Genomic DNA, 17,403 nt, shown 5'->3' on the forward strand with positions numbered 1-17,403 from the left:
TTGGGGTGTGTAGTAAAGGACTGCAAGAATTAGTACCTTATAGTCATTGAACTGGTTGTGAATATTATCTTTAGAAGTCTGTAGGTCACGTGACTTTTCTATGGCCTGATCTAGCCATTGGTCAATATCCTGTAGGGTTGTATAGAACTGTTCCAAGTCTTCGGTCATCTTCTGGAAACGCTTTCGTCTACTCTCCGTTTCACCAAAAGCCTTAAAGTCAAACGCAATTCTCGTTAGATTGACCAAACCCAAAAACTCTATATGAATTGGAGTTTTTACATAAATCATCGCTTTATTGTTTGTAATGATTACAATATACTGCAAATTCAAAGTTATATTCCACACAGCTGAAAAAGTATATTAAATGTTCATGTGGAAATAAAACGTTTATTCAGAATACATCTCAGCATTCTTAATAAGGAGTTCTGTTTATCAATTTTCACAAATGAAACAATGTAAGGACTACATACGGCGTTGAACCTGATCTTGAGATCAGAGACATTGAAGCGCAGTTTCTGGATCTGCTGGGCGCCATCTTCCTTCCGGTCCGTTTGGTTGTTGTCGATGAGTTCTTCCGCCTGTTTGATGGAGGTCGTCACGCCTGTCTTCCTCCTTACCATGTCTTCTTGTACGGCCTGCAAACGAAATCGTTACACAGCTATTTAGATAATATGATAGCAATGATAAACAAGCATGTTTCTTGCAATACTGGAATAAATACAATGCTAGTTCTAAATCAAAAAATATAACTCCTTTGCTAAAATATGTGGGAAAACTGCAAGCGAGTCTACACTAACATTGCTGTGATATCAATGATTAACAAACACTGAAAGAAAATACCTTAAATCATCACCTGTCTTGTATTTTAAAGCCAACTATCGTCAGAGTTTTTAAAACAATATCTGTCTAGATATGCATGTTCATCAATCCATGTTTGACAAAAAAATAATCTTTTTGCAAAGTCATGAAGATTGCTATCGCAAAACCTACCAAAGTTCCGGACTCCAGTCCGACCGAGTCCGCGTCGTTCCAAGTTAAAAACATATAACCCTATAATCCCACGAGGCAAACAAATAAGTGAACTAGATGACCATCAGAAAGATGTGTGTTATCTGATACACAGTCAACAAAAACTGGTCAAAAGACAAATGACTTGGAGATCAACTAGTTGCATAAAGCTCGGTCAGTTTGTACACAAGCTTTTTCATTATAGAATCTAACAAGAGTCTTAAGAAATATTACTTCGTCGATTAGGACGCACTCTATTTAACCCCGATGGTTTAAAAGATTGGCACTCATTTACTTCACCATTACATGGTAGTATAAGTAATACCAAAGTCAGCGGAAAATATGACTAATCTAATAAGAACCAAAAAAATCTGTAATATTTCTGCATTGAACATTTATCCAATGCGATGATCAAGCATCGGCGTAAGAATGTGTACATCAATCAACAAAATTGATTGTTTGGAAAAACAGTACCATTTCCGTTGTTTTCACTTGTGGAAAAAGACACGGCACCATGTTTAAACAAGATGATAAACAGCCCTATACGAAACCCATTTTGGTCCATAACAGTATTCCAAAAATACATGTAATACATTTACTTAATGCTGCTTGGAGTTTTAATTAAGCTGAGAATTGTGACAACAGCGTGTGGAACAACGAACGCCAAGCATTTTGCTTCATTTTTCTACACCCTTACTTACGTCCGAGTTATATTTCAGGGACACTAATACAGGGTCCTCCTCCTTGGCTCCTTTGTACCGTTCTGACACCCTGTACCGTCCACGTTTCTTGACAAGTTTCATCATCTAAATTCTTATTTCTCATCCAAATTACTAAACAGAGTAAGCACCATTCTCACTTTCTCTTTAACAACAATCTTTAGCTAGGAATAAGCACCATCTTCACAGTGACTTGTACACAATTCCTTAACTATGTATACATCTTGGTGGAGTCAGAGTTTACCAGGTAACAACCGGTCAGCATATAAAGGATAATTTCCCTGGAGAGCTATCAATTTATTGTGTTACTATTCCAGAACTTTTGTAACGGTCAAATCTGGCCAGGTAGAAAACAGAAAGTCCTAAACCCGCACAACTCGATACAACCCAAATCCGTCGTCCAAGAAATCACGAAAGGAAAAAAAAACTTCACCATCAACAGAAAAATCTTTCACATCCCAGGAATGTATAAAACAAACACTTTCTTGTGTTGGTTCGGTGTAACAAATAGCAGACACACACGACACCGTAGGGTCAGAGAGCGCCAACGCATGGGCGAGGGTGACAGCTCCAGACCCGCGAGGATAACGCTGTCATTGTCACCTGCGGGGGGACCCACTTATCTTACATAACGTCACCTGTACAGTTTTTTTCTTAACCTTTGCACACAAAAATTGACTGATTTGTTCTTTTTGTAAAAGTGAAGAAAGGTCTCTTGCAGGAATGACAAATATGCAGATCAAAAGCTATTTCCTGTCCACAAACGACCTGATTAAGCGGTCGATATTCATCAAAATAAAGATCTACTTACAACCCCCTCTCATGTTTGTTACGACACGGAGCTAAATAATTTACGTTTCATTGGTATTCATGAGTGGAAAAACTTAAACTCAGAAAAGCCGTTTTTGTCTCAATACTTGCATGAAAGACATTGTAAAAAGTGTGCCTATTTCTTGTTGATTACTAGACAAATCTTATAGAGCTATACCACTTCTTACCTTGATATCATTTGATTGTCCTTGAAGTCCATCTAGCCTTTGGTGAGGTTTCTTTTGCGATGCCAGTTTCCTCTCCGTATCACTGATCCAGTCCGAGTTTTCCTTTACATCCACTAGTGCCTGGACGATTTCTTCATCGGCAGCCAAGACCACACATCCGGTCTCCGGGTCCAACTTTACATTGGAGTTCATGGTGAGGAAACCATTGGCCAAGGCATCTCTGAGAGACATCTTATAGTTATTTGGCGCCACAAATGTGGTGGACCTTGGATTGACTTTGCTTGAGTCAATTAAGTCTTTTAGGGTGACCGAGGTATCAACAAAGTCGTCCACTGCTATTTTGCCGCCAATAATACCGTTTGCAATGGCCTCAGACAGAGACATTGCCCGTCCAGTTTTCTGGTCAATCACCATTCCGGTTTTGGGATCGAATCTACCTGACTTGATTAGGCTATCAAGAGAGACAATGTTGTTATTCTCTTTATCCACAACATACACGTTCTCTGGATGAAGCAGACCTCGGTCCATGGCCTCCTGGATCGTAATCGGCCTAGACTTATCACTTGGAATAAAATGACCTTTATCGGGATTTATCTGACCTTTCTGGATCATTTCGTGTAGTGAAAGTTTATCCAGAGCGTCAAGTAAACTTTTGGCAGCAGTTGGGTCTATCTTGGAAGTCTGCATAGCTTCGGCAAGTGACATGACTTCACCAGTACGTAAATCCTTAACCATTCCATTTTGGAGATCAACGGATCCCGCTTTGATAGCCTCCTCGAGGGAACAGTTGCCATTGGAGTACGGTGCTGGTATGAAAGGAATACTAGTGTCCATCACTTTCTGAAGACGTTCTAATGTCTTGGCATCCATGGTCATTTTATCAGGGTCAATATCACAAAGCACAAGTCCAACTTTATCTGCTTGCTCCAATGATAAAGCTTGTGGAACCTTTTTATGCTTGTATTTACCAGATGATGGGTCATAGGAGCCGTTTTCAATTGCTGTAGCAAGGTTGGTAATTTTCTGGGATGGCACGTCATAGAAATATACAAGGTTGGGATCAATCACTCTCTGTTCTATCGCTGATTGTAAGGACATTGAGTTACCTGACTTTGGGTCTATGACAAGACCTGTCTCAGGATCAAATTTCCCTTCTTCAGTAAGGTTCTTCACGCTACAGTCCTGGTAAACTTTCAATATTTCCTGCAATAATTCGGGTTCTATAAAATTTCGTGCAGTTGCCTGCTCTAACGACAAGCAGTCTCCATTTGGTAATTTATATTCTCCCTTTTCAAAATCAATTACGCCTTTCTCATAAGCTTCCTGCAAAGATATGCTTGTAAGGTCATTTGGATCCAGAACCATTTGTTCCTCTGGATCAAGCCTTGCACGCAGTTTGTCAAACATAACAGCGTTTGGGGTCTGTCTGGATCCATCCACGGAATCGCCTCCTTCCCCATCCCCTGGAAGGTAGCGCTGCTTTTTTAGCTGAAGCTGTTTCAGAATCATCACATCCGGGCCTCCTGCGGCAGCTTCCGATGGAGAGAGGTAGGTGCCTCTAATCAGACCTTGTCTTATAGCGTCCTCTATTGAGATAGTCTCTCCTGTGTGGGGGTTCCTGTACAGAGAGTTAACAAGATCGATAACTCCGTCCGTCATAGCACGTTTGAGAGGTATTTCGTCACCCGTTGTAGGATCTACGACGCCCGTGACCCTGAATCCAACGTCTGCAAAGTCCACGAAAGTAAAACAATCCTTCTTTTCGGTATCCTCTAACACGGCAGGATCAACCACGAGGTATCCATTCTTCACAGCCTCCAACAAATCACATTCCTCTCCAGTCACAATATTCTTATATTTCCCCGACTTTGGATCCAAAATACCCAACGAAACAGCTTCTTTCACGCTGATCCATTCGCCTGTGCGTGGATCTATAACACCAGCAACGGGGAAAATCTGAGTTTCTAAAGTATTTCTCATTGGTGAAAATCCATCGTCGGCAGAATGTCCGTTTGGAAGATTTTCCCTGGTATCCACAGTGATGAGTCCTCGATGGATGGCCTCGGGGATGGGCATTGACTTTCCGGTGGTTGGGTCTGTATACGTCCCGTTAGCCTGGTCCAAGATTCCTTGGGCCATGGCTTGGAACACCGTCAGCCTTTGCTTGGTTCGCGGATCAATCACGCCGGTGATGGTGAAGCTTTGCAGTTCTTCTGAACACTCTGGTAGATCGCTGCTGACGTCATTGGGTACAGCAGAAGACATCACTCTTTTCAGTTGCCTCCTGCGACGAGGCGGTGGTTTTGGTCTCTTCCCTTTTTGTCTCTCGTGAATTATCATTTCGGACTTCACTGATGTGATGACCGTTTCCTGAGATTTAGTGTTTACTTCCACCATTGGCAAGGTTCTTGTAAAGGAATGGAATTCAAAAGGTTGAAACAACTTAACAAATTGATATGATTGAATGAAACGGTAACAAAAAACATCATGCTTTACCTTTCAAAGTAAGCCTTGGAGGAATACAACTGTCCACCGGCTCCTTTAAGCAACAATTTCTCTTGCTCTCGAGATTCCGCTAATGCCTGTTTGTACGTCTTTGCATAAGTTAAAAATTCCTGAAAAGGGGAAAATGTATTAAACGACATGTACTTCATAATCATGTCAATACTTTAAAAAAAGAACAAAACAAAAGCAAAAAGCTTCTAAATGCATACAGGCTAAATATAATTACCTTGTAATGCACTAGCACCTTGGCGTTTGCTTGCCATTTCTGTGTCGTACCGTTAGTATAGTCTTTGTCACCTGTAATTTAAAAAAAACCTGATGTTTATACAAAAATAAAATTATACAAGTTTGTATAACCAGACATGAAAGGAGTTTATATGGGCACCTGATTTAACTTGGCTGATTATCTTTCTAAAGTTGGTGACGTTGGCCATCATGATTTTAAAATCCGGGTCCTCCACCGATAGAGGGCGCAGTAACTGCACGGCTTCATTCATCAGCCGCATCAGCTCTGCCTTCTGTCCTGACGAAATACGGGAAAGCTGGAAACAAAAGCACACAAATAAAGATGTAATCTTTCAAATCTTTCAAAGAGGCATTAAAGTACGAAATACACAAAATACAAAAGAACCACGCGGTATATTGGGGAAGGAATTGGTATGTGTATCTGGTCATCACCTCTTTTTCCTGAGTGTCTTTAATATTGTTGGAGATGAACTGGATAAGCTGGGTGCGGAATCTCCTGAGGGTGGTGTCCCAATGGATCACAAGCTGTTCCTTGATCCTGTGACAGTATTTAGAATATATAGGGGGTATACAGCCAAAGGTATCAGTACTGGTGTTTATACATGTCAAACTTGATGCTTTATACAGAAGTCGATTTGTTCTGCATTCAAAATGCCTACACGACAAGTTTTACTATGCATATCGTTTTGTCAAAGTTTGGTGCATTTAATGGAAAATTACATGAGTAAAACGTTTTATTATACCTCTCTACGCGCCTACCCTAAATAAGTGGAAAATTGATGTTTTCTATATGCGCAAATCTCTTTGTAGATCAACATTTCCTTACTTGGGTATATTTACATAAATTTAAATGAAACGAATTTACATATGTATATAGCCCGACGTATGAACAACACTTATCTCGTCTGTATCACCTTTATAATTATTTTAAATCAAAATTGAAATTTTATTCTTAGATTTTTTTTTTACTTTTTGTAAATAAATCTATTAGCAAGCTTGGCAGTGTTTTGTTGAGAGGTTCCTCTTCTGGTGTAATTATTTTAACAGGAGACACAGCTAATCAATATCACGGTATCCCCCGAGGGCAATACATACACAGATGATCGACAAAACCCCTGTACACATATGTTATTTATTACTCATTGATTTTACACTCACGTTTTGTACATCAATCTAATTTCTCGGTTTTTATTCTGTTCTTAATTTCAATTACCATTTCCAAGGCGAGATTACTCAAAGAAAACAAAATGCTGTCTGACCTTTGAACTTGCTGGACAGCTTTTTTATCCGGAGGGGGGATAACTAGGATCACCCCTGGTACTTCGGTCTCTGAGCCATTGTTACAACGAACCTGTAAAAGAAATCTAATGTAAGGAGGGGAATTTCTGCATGATGGAAACTTTTGCGTTTAAAGATTGATGCTTCGCTAAAAATGTCACGGCACATAAAGTTTGAAATAGTTCATTTTCTAAGAACAACTGTTCAGTTGTTTTTGTATTCAAGATGACCCCTACGTGTGTACCTTGTTACGCAAAAACTGAACTTTGAAAAATTTTTTTTTATCTTTTTTGGTATGATTAAATTAGCCATTTGGATAATTTAAAGAGAAGCGCCCTTCTTTCCTTTGATTAACGATACGAACCTGCCACTTGTCCTGATCCGTAGTATCCAGGACCAACACTTCTTCTCCAACTTCCAACTTAACCTGCAAAAAATCAAAAGATTGTGACAATTTTGCTGTACATAGGAACCCTTTAATAAGCTAGCAAGAGGTGATGTGATTACTGGTGTACCTCTTCGTGGCAATAGAAGACCAGAGCCTTGGCTTTGAGTGGGTAGGAACAAGACTCCCGCCTCAGGTGGATGGGGTAAACCTCAACGGCCTGGTTGCCCAGCTTGTCCACCCGACACTGGAAGTCCAGCAACTTATTGGTGATGTTCTAAAACAGAACAGTCCTATTTATTTGTCTGAACGAATTCCATGAAAAGTTGTCAGTGGGATTTTATCTAGTATTTTAATGATAAATAAGAGAAAGAGAAACGAAGGGGTAATGTAGTATATTTTTACCCTCAAATGTTTGCACATGACGTCTGCTTCCTGAGTTTCAACGCGCTCGCGCATAGTGTTGCTATTCATCAACTTAAGAAATAGACCTAAATCTTCATCCAGAAATTGAACATCGTGGAAAAACTGTAAAAGAATATTCAATTTATGAGTTTACGACTTAATCAACATTTTTGTTATTCATATATATATATTGAATTGTGATGGTTTTATTTTTTGTACCTGGTGGTACTCCCCGGCATTGGTCATGTGAGTCTGCAGACATTTAGTAACCTGGGACAACCAGTTCCAACTCCCTCTTAACGCGTATGTACAGTCCTGTCAATCAAAGAGAAAGCACGCCTTAATCAACTCTCTAAAAGTCACAAACGTCATCTTTAATTAGGACTGGAATAACCCCGCTCATTTCTATTAACAAGGCTGGAGATACGCCCCTTGTTCCTACTTACCCTGTGGATCCGCGCCGAGGCTTCCACCGTATCCTCCCTATAGATGCTTTCGAACACCTTCCTCCGCTCCGTGAGGTAGAGTGCGCGATCCTCAAACTCTGATTGGACATTCTGAAGCGGGAAATTTTGAAAATTAAGTGGTGATGCGGGTGTTTAATGGGCTGCTTCATTAGAAGATCGTTTTATTTGGACTTTTTCTTTTAAGCAATCGCAATGCGTATGTACATACTTGTCTTAAGATCATCTGAAACCCTTCGTTATATAATTTTGCTTTGGCTCATTAGAATAGTTTCTTTCCGGGAATATTTGCTTTGCGAAATAATCGATTTGTAATAAAATTAAATATATGGATTCTCATAACATCACGCCGAGTGATTGGATGTATCTGAGTTATGGTTTGGTTTTGGGATTTTACGACTTATCTGTGCTTTACCTGGAGTATATTTTCCACTTCGCTGACATACAAAAGGGTCTCCAAGCAACGTTTCTTTTGTAAAGCCAAGTCCTGCAACGAGCCGACATTGATTTTATTCAACCACTCAAATAAAAGAATGTATTGCAAGATTCAAGATGCACAAAAGCATCCCATACAGGCCATCTCACAGTAAAATAAATCTTTACATCAATTTTTAGCAATATAGTTATAGAATTTCAAAATAATTACGATACGATTCAAAATTCACGCTGCATTAAAAAGGTTAAAATTTATTTTTTACAGTTTTGTCCTCGACTGACTCCCCATGTGTATTGATGTGATCAAAGGACCTACCTTGTTTATTTGGCTTTTGTGGCAGTAAAAAGACATTTAACTCCAAGATCGAGTGTGATATTAGCCCTGAACACCGGGGGCACCTGTTGTATTTTTTCTTTACCTATGTGTCTATCTCTTTGAACTTATTTTCCCAAACATCTTAGCTATTTGTGTATCTAAAGCGTGTGATTTGAAATTCGTGGGATTTCATCTGACTTGATTTTGTTGCTACGTTGTGGGTTTTTTTTCACTCACCTCCAGCAATTCATACTCAGCATCGAGAGAATCAGCCGCGCTGTCTTGTCCCTGCAAAGAGTAAACAAGATAATATAACTGCGCTGTGGTAAGTTTATGTTGTAAATTAAAGGTGGCCGTCACGATTATACTGATCCCCTTATAGAGCTGTGGCAGATGGACTTTTAAGCCATTCACATAAATCAGAGACATGACATGACAAATAATATCAAATGATTCAGAGCGCACAAGGTGCGCTGTATGTGCATCTGAAACTTCTGTGGTTTTTGTGCAGATTAATTTACTAGGTAAAAGTCAAAAGCCATAAAATGACAAATACTAAAAACCCGTCAGCAATGTAGGTGATCTTAGGTCCCTGTTTGTGAACAAGAGGGAAGTTGTTTCGCCGAATGTTTGCTGTCTCCTTCCTTCTAATGAGCACAACCAAAACAGGTGCGAGAGAGCGAAAGTACAAACATGGCAGCCACCAACGTAAGCTGGTGGGTGGTAGGTTGCTGTTAACTCCATGTTGCGTGCATCAATGACCAAATATGGTTCGAAACACACCGAGGCGTAACTCATGGACCCGTAACTTCATTGCACAACGTATGTAAAAAGCGGCCTCGTCATTTTATTAATCTTAGAGATAACCTCAAAGTTTTCAAAGGGTATTGGACATAGCTCTGTTGTGAAATTTGTTAAAAAGCGATACATTCATTTTAACACAACTGCTCACGATTTCACTACAGAAATTCCTGATGATCCTTCACTGAACAATTCATACTGAGGTCCAAAATCTGTCCAAAACTAAGCAAAATACTCACCCAGAATCTGATCCGTCTGTCCATGCCAAACCCTGGCACCGATACCTACACACAGTCTGATATCTACATTCAGACACGAACTGTCACATCAATACTTAATGAAAGTTCGTTTTTCAAAACGTCAATAACTAGATTTACACTGACTTGGAACTTCACCAGGTCCTCCAATACAAATATTGAGGTTACGTTGTAGACACTGAACATGAAAAGGCTATCAATACATCGTGTTAGAATTGAATTGGTTAAATAAGTTTATTAAACTTAAGTGTCAAGCAATAAAAACGTAGATCACTGCACCAATTCCTAACCAAAACAAAGGATATCTATCCATTCAGCTGATTTACGACATAAGACTTCGCTTGACTACGTTTTCTTTAAACAATGGCATGCTCTTGGATTTGGCTCCAAACCACTCATCACCATTATGAGGCAATTATTTCCAGAACATGGTATGTAGCTTTGATGAATGCATGTTTGATAGGAAAAATTGATAAAGTTTCTTCAGGAACCCCACCTAGATGCATGTACAGACAATTTATGATGGCGATAGAATACTAGTACTTGTGTTTTGATTATATAGTACCTTAGATTTTTTGGCCTCCTCTACTTTTCGTTTGAGACCCTTGATCTCGGAGGTCTTTTCTTTGGTTTTGTCTAGGGCTTGTTGAACACCGATGTAGTTGCTGCTAAAAGCGGCGTCTTGGAGATGTTTCTGAAACAACAAGGGAAAGTTCTGGAATCTTTGTCAATATAACAGTGGAGAGTTTACATTAAGAGATCTCTGAAGTATGTTTTCAATCTGTCACCAGAATAACATAGAAAATACAAGTATATTGATTTGATGTAAAGGAGTGTTTTCATTTTAATTTTAAAAATTCTAGAGCTTACTGAAGCCTAAATAAGCTATAGAGTTTCAACCAAAATACACACACTACCATCTGCCTCTCATGTGTCATCTCAATACTGCAGCATAAAACAAAATCGATCTTTGTATGTCGTCTGTATTTTAAAATTAAATGCTTGTTGTGATGTTTACTGAATTTTTTAACATGTCGACCACACGTGCATCTTTCGCCTAGCAAATCACACACACGTGAAAACTGACCACCCTCAGAAACCTGTGAAGCTGGCCACACACGCCACTTACCTCCTTCAAGAGTCGAACCCGCATCTACAGGCGTAAAGCAACAAGCAATTACTGGTATATCTCAAGAAAATATTATTTATTACACAAGGTCTGCAATCAATGCCAGACAGGGAGAAACGGGACATACATATTAAACAAATATTTTACAGTTTCTTGTGTTTTGAAATAAGGTTTCAAGAAATCCAATCGAGATACAGACATCCGCAAAACGCTGAATTGGTAATTTTTAATTTCGTTCCAGACATTAAAACATAAGAGTCAACCCATACATTGGGCGGTGGTGTGGGTACCCTGTATATACTTGTGTAAAATAGAGATGCATGTCTATAACTCTCACACAACTCTCAGCCCTTGGACCCCACCCGAATCACGCGGTGTCTGAATAGTGGAAGTAAAATTGCTTAATGAAAAACGCCCTTGATTAACTTTAAGACCTGTCTGTGACTACCTGAGAATAGGGAGACTGATCTTCATTCAGTTACAAGAAAGTTCCATATGTCATAATGTGTGACAACTTTATTGAATGACAAGGCATGTCAACATTTACAAATAAAAAGAGCCCAAGTAGTGTCAATATTTGTAGAAGGGAACTCAAATTTAACTTCAAAATGGGGGATCCCTTCTCGTCCTTTGTAACTCTAATCCCCAATACGCCATTACACCTTAATTTACCTGTCAAATACCGACCTATTTATCGATCACAGTGACCTAGATAGAAAGAGTGGGAAATTTTGGTCTGTTTAACTATATACGGGACTTTTGGGGTAACTGTTTTCACATTAAGAATGGTACCATTATTTATAATTACTGTCTATAAAAGGAGAGTTGACCTCCAATTATACGCTCGACAGTCCGTATATGGCTGTCTGCCTGGGACCCCCAAGGATAGGCCGATGTGTGATTGGGGGTCGTGACAAAATACGAAATCTTCGAAGATTCACAAACACGGGAAAATATGTTTTCGAAGAAATTGAAAATTGAACCTGTATAACTTAATGCTAACAATTCATGGAATCCTAAAAACACAGGAGGATATCTTGTCATGCTTGTATCAAGACAGGTAGGTTATATTTAGACCGGCTCATGCGGCTATTTAAATGGATAACATTTTTGCACCTGGTCGTACACACCTGTAGGCTAAATTAACGTTTTACGTTTGACCATCTTACCTGTTTTTCTCGGATGGTCTCCAGGAGTTTCCGGGGACCCCCTGGATCCCGTCGGGACGCCATCACTGGAAAAATCTGTTCCGAAAAGAGAGAAAATGCGAAACTTCACAACACAGTCATCTTTGAGTGACGAGAAATGTAAACAGGTAAATTTGGCACGCATGCGCGGAAGATCAAAGGAAATACCTGCTTCCGTATCACAAGTTACCTGTATTTAACTGAATACGTTAATTGATTTACCATAACATTCCGTCATATTCATATTTTGTTAACAAAGTAAAATAAATGATCTAGTGTGTCCATTTGCTATCTTTGAACAAACATAAGTGGTGTTGACACAAATTGTACATGCATAGTTTGTTCATGTGTAATTTATCATATTTGAAAAATGTATCTGATAATATGCACAGGTATAAAACAAAACAAAAAGCTATTCTTCCTTATATATGTTGTGATATGATAATATTATGATTCAATAACAGGGAGTTGTCATTATTTTGTCGATTATCTCAGGCATTATCTATGTAGACAAGGCGGATCCCGATGTACAGAGGCCGGACCTATAGCGACTGGCGGATGTCCAGGGTCACGCGACCAGATCAAAGGTCACGTCATCGAACTTTACAGATAGATAGCGCATAATGCAACGGCGGGCCCGTGGATCTGCATACATTATGACCTAACGAATGTGTACTCTCATAACAAGGGTCTATATCTCTCATAGCCTAGAGCTCCCTGCTCGGTCCGACTTTTTTTACATCCAGTTTTGTTATTGAAATAACATAACTAAGAACCGTCACGGGGTTGACTCTGTGATATGCCAATATTTCAGGATGAACAAACGAGATTATGTGTCCATCTCAAGTGTTGTTTGTTTTCTAAACAACTGAGGACTGATGACAAGCGCTGATAATTCTTAGACACGACAGGGACTATTCAAAGGATGACAAAAAACAACACGAACAAGATACCCACACCTAACAGCTCGCACAGTAACTGTGTTAATCCACTCTGTGACATATGGACATTTACCTCGGAGGCTGGCTCTGTTACCCAAGAATCACCGGCCATGTATACCTTAATCCTGCCAGTAAAGATTAATTTTATAACTCTTTAGACAATTTCAGGGATAATGCAGAAAAGGGAACCGATATTGTTTCTTGAGTCCCTGGTATAGCTTATGAATTTTTATCGATAGGAAAATGACAAAAGAGATTAAATCACACCAGAGTATAATAAATTTCACGTATACATGTAACAAACAGAACCTCATAACATTGTGTGACGGAATAAAGAACAACAGCGGTTTGTGCTTTACTGTCCCCCGGCGATTTATGGAAATATATATCGTCCCATTATGTCGTCTTTTATCATTATAAGAACTAGTAGGGCAGATTGGAGGGAGATAGACCCCTGACTGTCGTCACGTCACATGATACACTCCTAGCTTTATCAGGACCCCCGAAAAGAAAGGAAACATTCACCTTAAAAATCAGGTTAAAACTTTATGACCACGAAGTGGAATTGAAACTAAATCGCGATAAAATGTCACCCAGTTATACAGCGTCCGTGGCATGCAAACTAGTCAAGGACCCTTAATAAGGAATTGGTCAGTCAGGGTCTTAGACGTCGCATCCCTTTACCCAGACCTGATTAAAAACGGCATCAAGCAAACTGAGTTTCTGCGACAGTTCCTCCAAAGGTTTATAAAGTTTCTGGTAGTTGATGATCCATGGCTGGTTGTTTCTACATGTGACGCGTGTAAACAAGGTTTGACGTGCCACAGACACCATCAGGTGACAACAGACAACGGTGTGGTCCAGGAATCATTGCTGCCAACCAGTTATTTATTGGAGGTTGTTTATATCGTGATGGCTTTGTTGGGTTGTGTGTTGGAACATTAGACCGTCCAGAGAGAGATGAACAGAGCGAGGTAGAGAGACAGAAAACAGAGCCCAACGTAAAATAGAGCTTACTAAAACAATGATATACACGTAAATAAAAGAAAGTCAGTTGAATTGCTAAAGAAATGTATATGATAAGGACTTATCATTTATAGACCTATGAACATTTCTCGTAACATATTGCATGTCTGTAAAATTCTGATGTTTTTAAATGCATCATAAACTATTGAATATCACTGGTTCCTTTATCCCTCAATGACAAAACAACAACAGAAATCTAATAAAAACTCCCTCAAAAACCGTTCTATTAAAGACCACGTAACACTGTCACTTTGCAAGAGTCTTATATGTGACCCAGAGCATTGTCTGGGGGATTAATTGGGAGACAAAAGAGTCCTGTATGCTAGTTTTTTGGCGTGAGAAACTTTTGCACACCAGGGAAATAAAAACTTTATTGTGATCCTTGCATGCTCTATGGTTTTGTTTAGTAAAAAAGCAACAAGGTTTAAGGGATAAACATCATTGTGTGCAACACCTTTGCTTTCATTGTTTACTTATGATTTTTAATCATATTATGAGTTTTGTCCACCGTGCATTGTGACCGTGGGGGACCAGTTGATGAAACACTGACTTTACGTGTTGACCCTTCATGTTAGCCGGCGATTAGTATCTCCTTAACTCTTTAATTGTGTAGAAGCGGGCCATATAATAGATGTCCAAACATCCCCGATTAAATCTGGATAAAAGCTTCCATTGAGGAGAACTAATACATTGGTCTAAGAAGGCGTGTGTATGAAAACTTGACGAGGATTACTTCCAGCGTAGTACTGGCATTCCAATCTAATAGATAAATGTTTTAGTTTTTGATTCGTCTTTTTTTAACGACAGTTTATCCAAATTTAAATCGTTCTTTGAATGGCTATCAGATTTAAGTTGCACGCGTGATTACTTTATTAAAAGAGAGGGGGTAATGCGTTCAGATAGATTATAAATGGAGAGAAGTCGACTTCAGTGATCTGACCGCGTATCTGTCTCCATGTGTCTGTGTGTCTGTCTGTGTCTCTCTCTGTCTGATTATCTGTCTCTCTTCTACATATGATTGACATCGTCCAACATTTGCATATACATGTATATTAGATACCGGAACATTTCTCTGAGAATTTCCAGCAAACATTTTTATCTCTCTAACCAATCCGAATGACTAAAACAATTCTCCCAGCGATGTTACACAATTCCCAGGTCATAGGAAAGGTATTGGTCCGCCTGCAATTTGTCATGGACTATCGGCGAATTGATCAGTGTGATCAGACAGCAGTCATTATCATGTGTCAGACCTGAATCGATCACAATTAGGAGATGTACATAAACCGTGTCACTGGATGCGCCTAGGAGACGCGCACCTGCAGGTGTTTGGTCAAACGTCGGATGACCAGTTTATGGGCTGCATACAGCTTACACCGAAATACAAGACAAAAAGAAAAGGGACAGTTTGGTCCAGAGAAAGGTTCGTGGGACAGGGCGGGGTCCTGGCCACTTCCTTCAACTGTAGCTGGAACATAGTGAAGCGACACCAAGCGACGAAATCATCCATCATCACTAGACCACGCTGTGGTCTTCTGGTGTCTCCTTAAATTTATCGTTTCTGTCCTCTATAAAAAGTTTGTCATGCAAATGTACAAACTCTTATGTTTTTCACCTGCATTTTGTTTCGTCCAGTCTGTATAATTGTACTAGATAACCACTGACCGCATACTTGTAAGCGTATAATTCAGAGAATCATATGGTTAACGTATTTGACAGTGTTCACAAAGCATCTATATCTTCTAACCCGGACCATGATAAGAAAGGGGTGTAATTACTCACCTTTATTAATGGAATCAATCCATAAGAGTCCGGAACAACTCAATAAATCAAAGAGAAGTCTCAGGTGCGACCTTTTCCTCACACCGTATATCTACATCTACAGGCCCTGGTCTCAGTGTTTTGGTGGGTATTAGTCCTTGTTATAGAATACTTGGACAAAAAGCTTATTAAATCCTTTCATGAGCTAATCCTTCCTGTAATATTTCGCTATTTCGGCGTGTGGACGACGGTGGAAGACGTCGCTTGATGTGTTGTGGGGTTCCTTTATCATCGCTCAAGTCATTTATCACGTTAAACGATTGCTGAATAGAGCATGGAATGTTGGGTCCTTTCCATGGCCCTAAAAGCTTGTCCTCAATTCCAGTATCTTATGTGTACACACCAAGTCGAATTCCCCAAAACCCGATCCAAGTTAAAGATCTGCAGCAAATGGCTTTATAGAAATATATGTTTACAAATGTATCTGGTTTCATATACGGTTAATACTGCCTTATGTCATGAAATGCCGTGTCATTGAACAGAAGATAAAATTGTGTTTTTATGATTTAATTCGACATGCTGTGCGTTGATCTATTGTTACCATCGTTGGATCTAGCACGGGGAATACCCACTCCAGAGAGGAGATTCCATCAGAACGCTTATAGCTCGCAGAGGTCCATCAAGTAATTAATTAAATGACATACTTAGTTGTGCTTTAGGTAACTATCAGCTAAAATTTGTGAGAGGCGGTTTTGTTGCGTGGAAATTCTCATAGAATCAGATGTTGGTCTGGGACAGGAGAGCCTGAAATTGCTCAAAGACACAAACCAGCAACAAATCCCAACGGAGCGAGGCGTAGAAAAAGGGGAAGATTCGATTCATACTTCTGTGAAATCATGTACAGCACTCGAAGGAAATTCCGTTTGTTTTCGCCGTTGGTTTCTCTTTGCCTCTCCCTTGCAGGAGACCTTCCACTGCAAGAAGCCATGCATTGTAGCGACAGAATACGACCCGTTCATTTGTTAACCGCACAGAGGAAAGGTTTGATCAACGCACCGGATATAGATAATTAAACTCATTGATTGAAAATTGAGACCTGTTGAGATTTTCGACTCAGAAAGGAAATGTTTGCTATTTAATTAAATTCCAAAAGAGCTCAAGGTTAAATGGAAGGTAAAAACTTGTGTACAAGATTAAAAACGCGTCTCATCATAATAATTATCAACAAATACACTACCAACTCAGCTTTACCATATAAAGCTGTCATTCCACGCATACTTGAATTCTACGGGTTGACAAACACCTCAATGAAATGAAATATTTATACAGTTCTGACAGTTATTTAAATGTATGGCAGTCATTCAGTCCTTCCAAACCAATCAGAGAACACAAGCAGAGCATAAATATTTTTTCATAAATTCAAAACTTATTTTTCAGATCTCTGTTTGTACAAAGATGTTCAAAAGATGAAAGAAGGTGTAGCCATTGTCGGGGCATTGTCGGGATAATCTGCATTGATGACTTGAGTGGTTTCGCCAGCTG

At 39.4% G+C, this 17,403-nt stretch overlaps 1 protein-coding gene across 11 annotated transcripts in view; it reads right to left on the bottom strand.

Annotated features, from left to right (window-relative positions):
• LOC105327339 (microtubule-actin cross-linking factor 1, isoforms 6/7) overlaps positions 1 to 17,403 on the bottom strand; it is a 40,678-nt gene that overhangs the window by 22,333 nt on the left and 942 nt on the right. For 8 of the 11 annotated variants that reach the window (XM_011427754.4, XM_011427753.4, XM_020066833.3 and 5 more), the window contains exons 1-17: positions 12,116 to 12,257; positions 10,383 to 10,511; positions 8,997 to 9,047; positions 8,424 to 8,495; positions 7,991 to 8,101; positions 7,764 to 7,859; positions 7,545 to 7,667; positions 7,270 to 7,416; positions 7,119 to 7,181; positions 6,736 to 6,827; positions 5,909 to 6,014; positions 5,616 to 5,772; positions 5,457 to 5,527; positions 5,222 to 5,340; positions 2,726 to 5,132; positions 471 to 635; positions 37 to 210 (exon numbers count right to left, since the gene is read on the bottom strand). In XM_011427754.4, coding sequence (XP_011426056.3) covers positions 37 to 210; positions 471 to 635; positions 2,726 to 5,132; positions 5,222 to 5,340; positions 5,457 to 5,527; positions 5,616 to 5,772; positions 5,909 to 6,014; positions 6,736 to 6,827; positions 7,119 to 7,181; positions 7,270 to 7,416; positions 7,545 to 7,667; positions 7,764 to 7,859; positions 7,991 to 8,101; positions 8,424 to 8,495; positions 8,997 to 9,047; positions 10,383 to 10,511; positions 12,116 to 12,178 — 4,146 coding nt within the window. In that variant the 5' untranslated portion in view covers positions 12,179 to 12,257. Of the gene's footprint in view, positions 1 to 36; positions 211 to 470; positions 636 to 2,725; positions 5,133 to 5,221; positions 5,341 to 5,456; positions 5,528 to 5,615; positions 5,773 to 5,908; positions 6,015 to 6,735; positions 6,828 to 7,118; positions 7,182 to 7,269; positions 7,417 to 7,544; positions 7,668 to 7,763; positions 7,860 to 7,990; positions 8,102 to 8,423; positions 8,496 to 8,996; positions 9,048 to 9,799; positions 9,839 to 10,382; positions 10,512 to 12,115; positions 12,258 to 15,882; positions 16,284 to 17,403 lie in introns of those variants that run through there. The other 3 variants (XM_011427752.4, XM_011427751.4, XM_011427758.4) reach the window with 3 other exon arrangements.

This window comes from Magallana gigas, chromosome 2, assembly GCF_963853765.1.
Source record: "Magallana gigas chromosome 2, xbMagGiga1.1, whole genome shotgun sequence".
Lineage (NCBI taxonomy): Eukaryota > Metazoa > Mollusca > Bivalvia > Ostreida > Ostreidae > Magallana > Magallana gigas.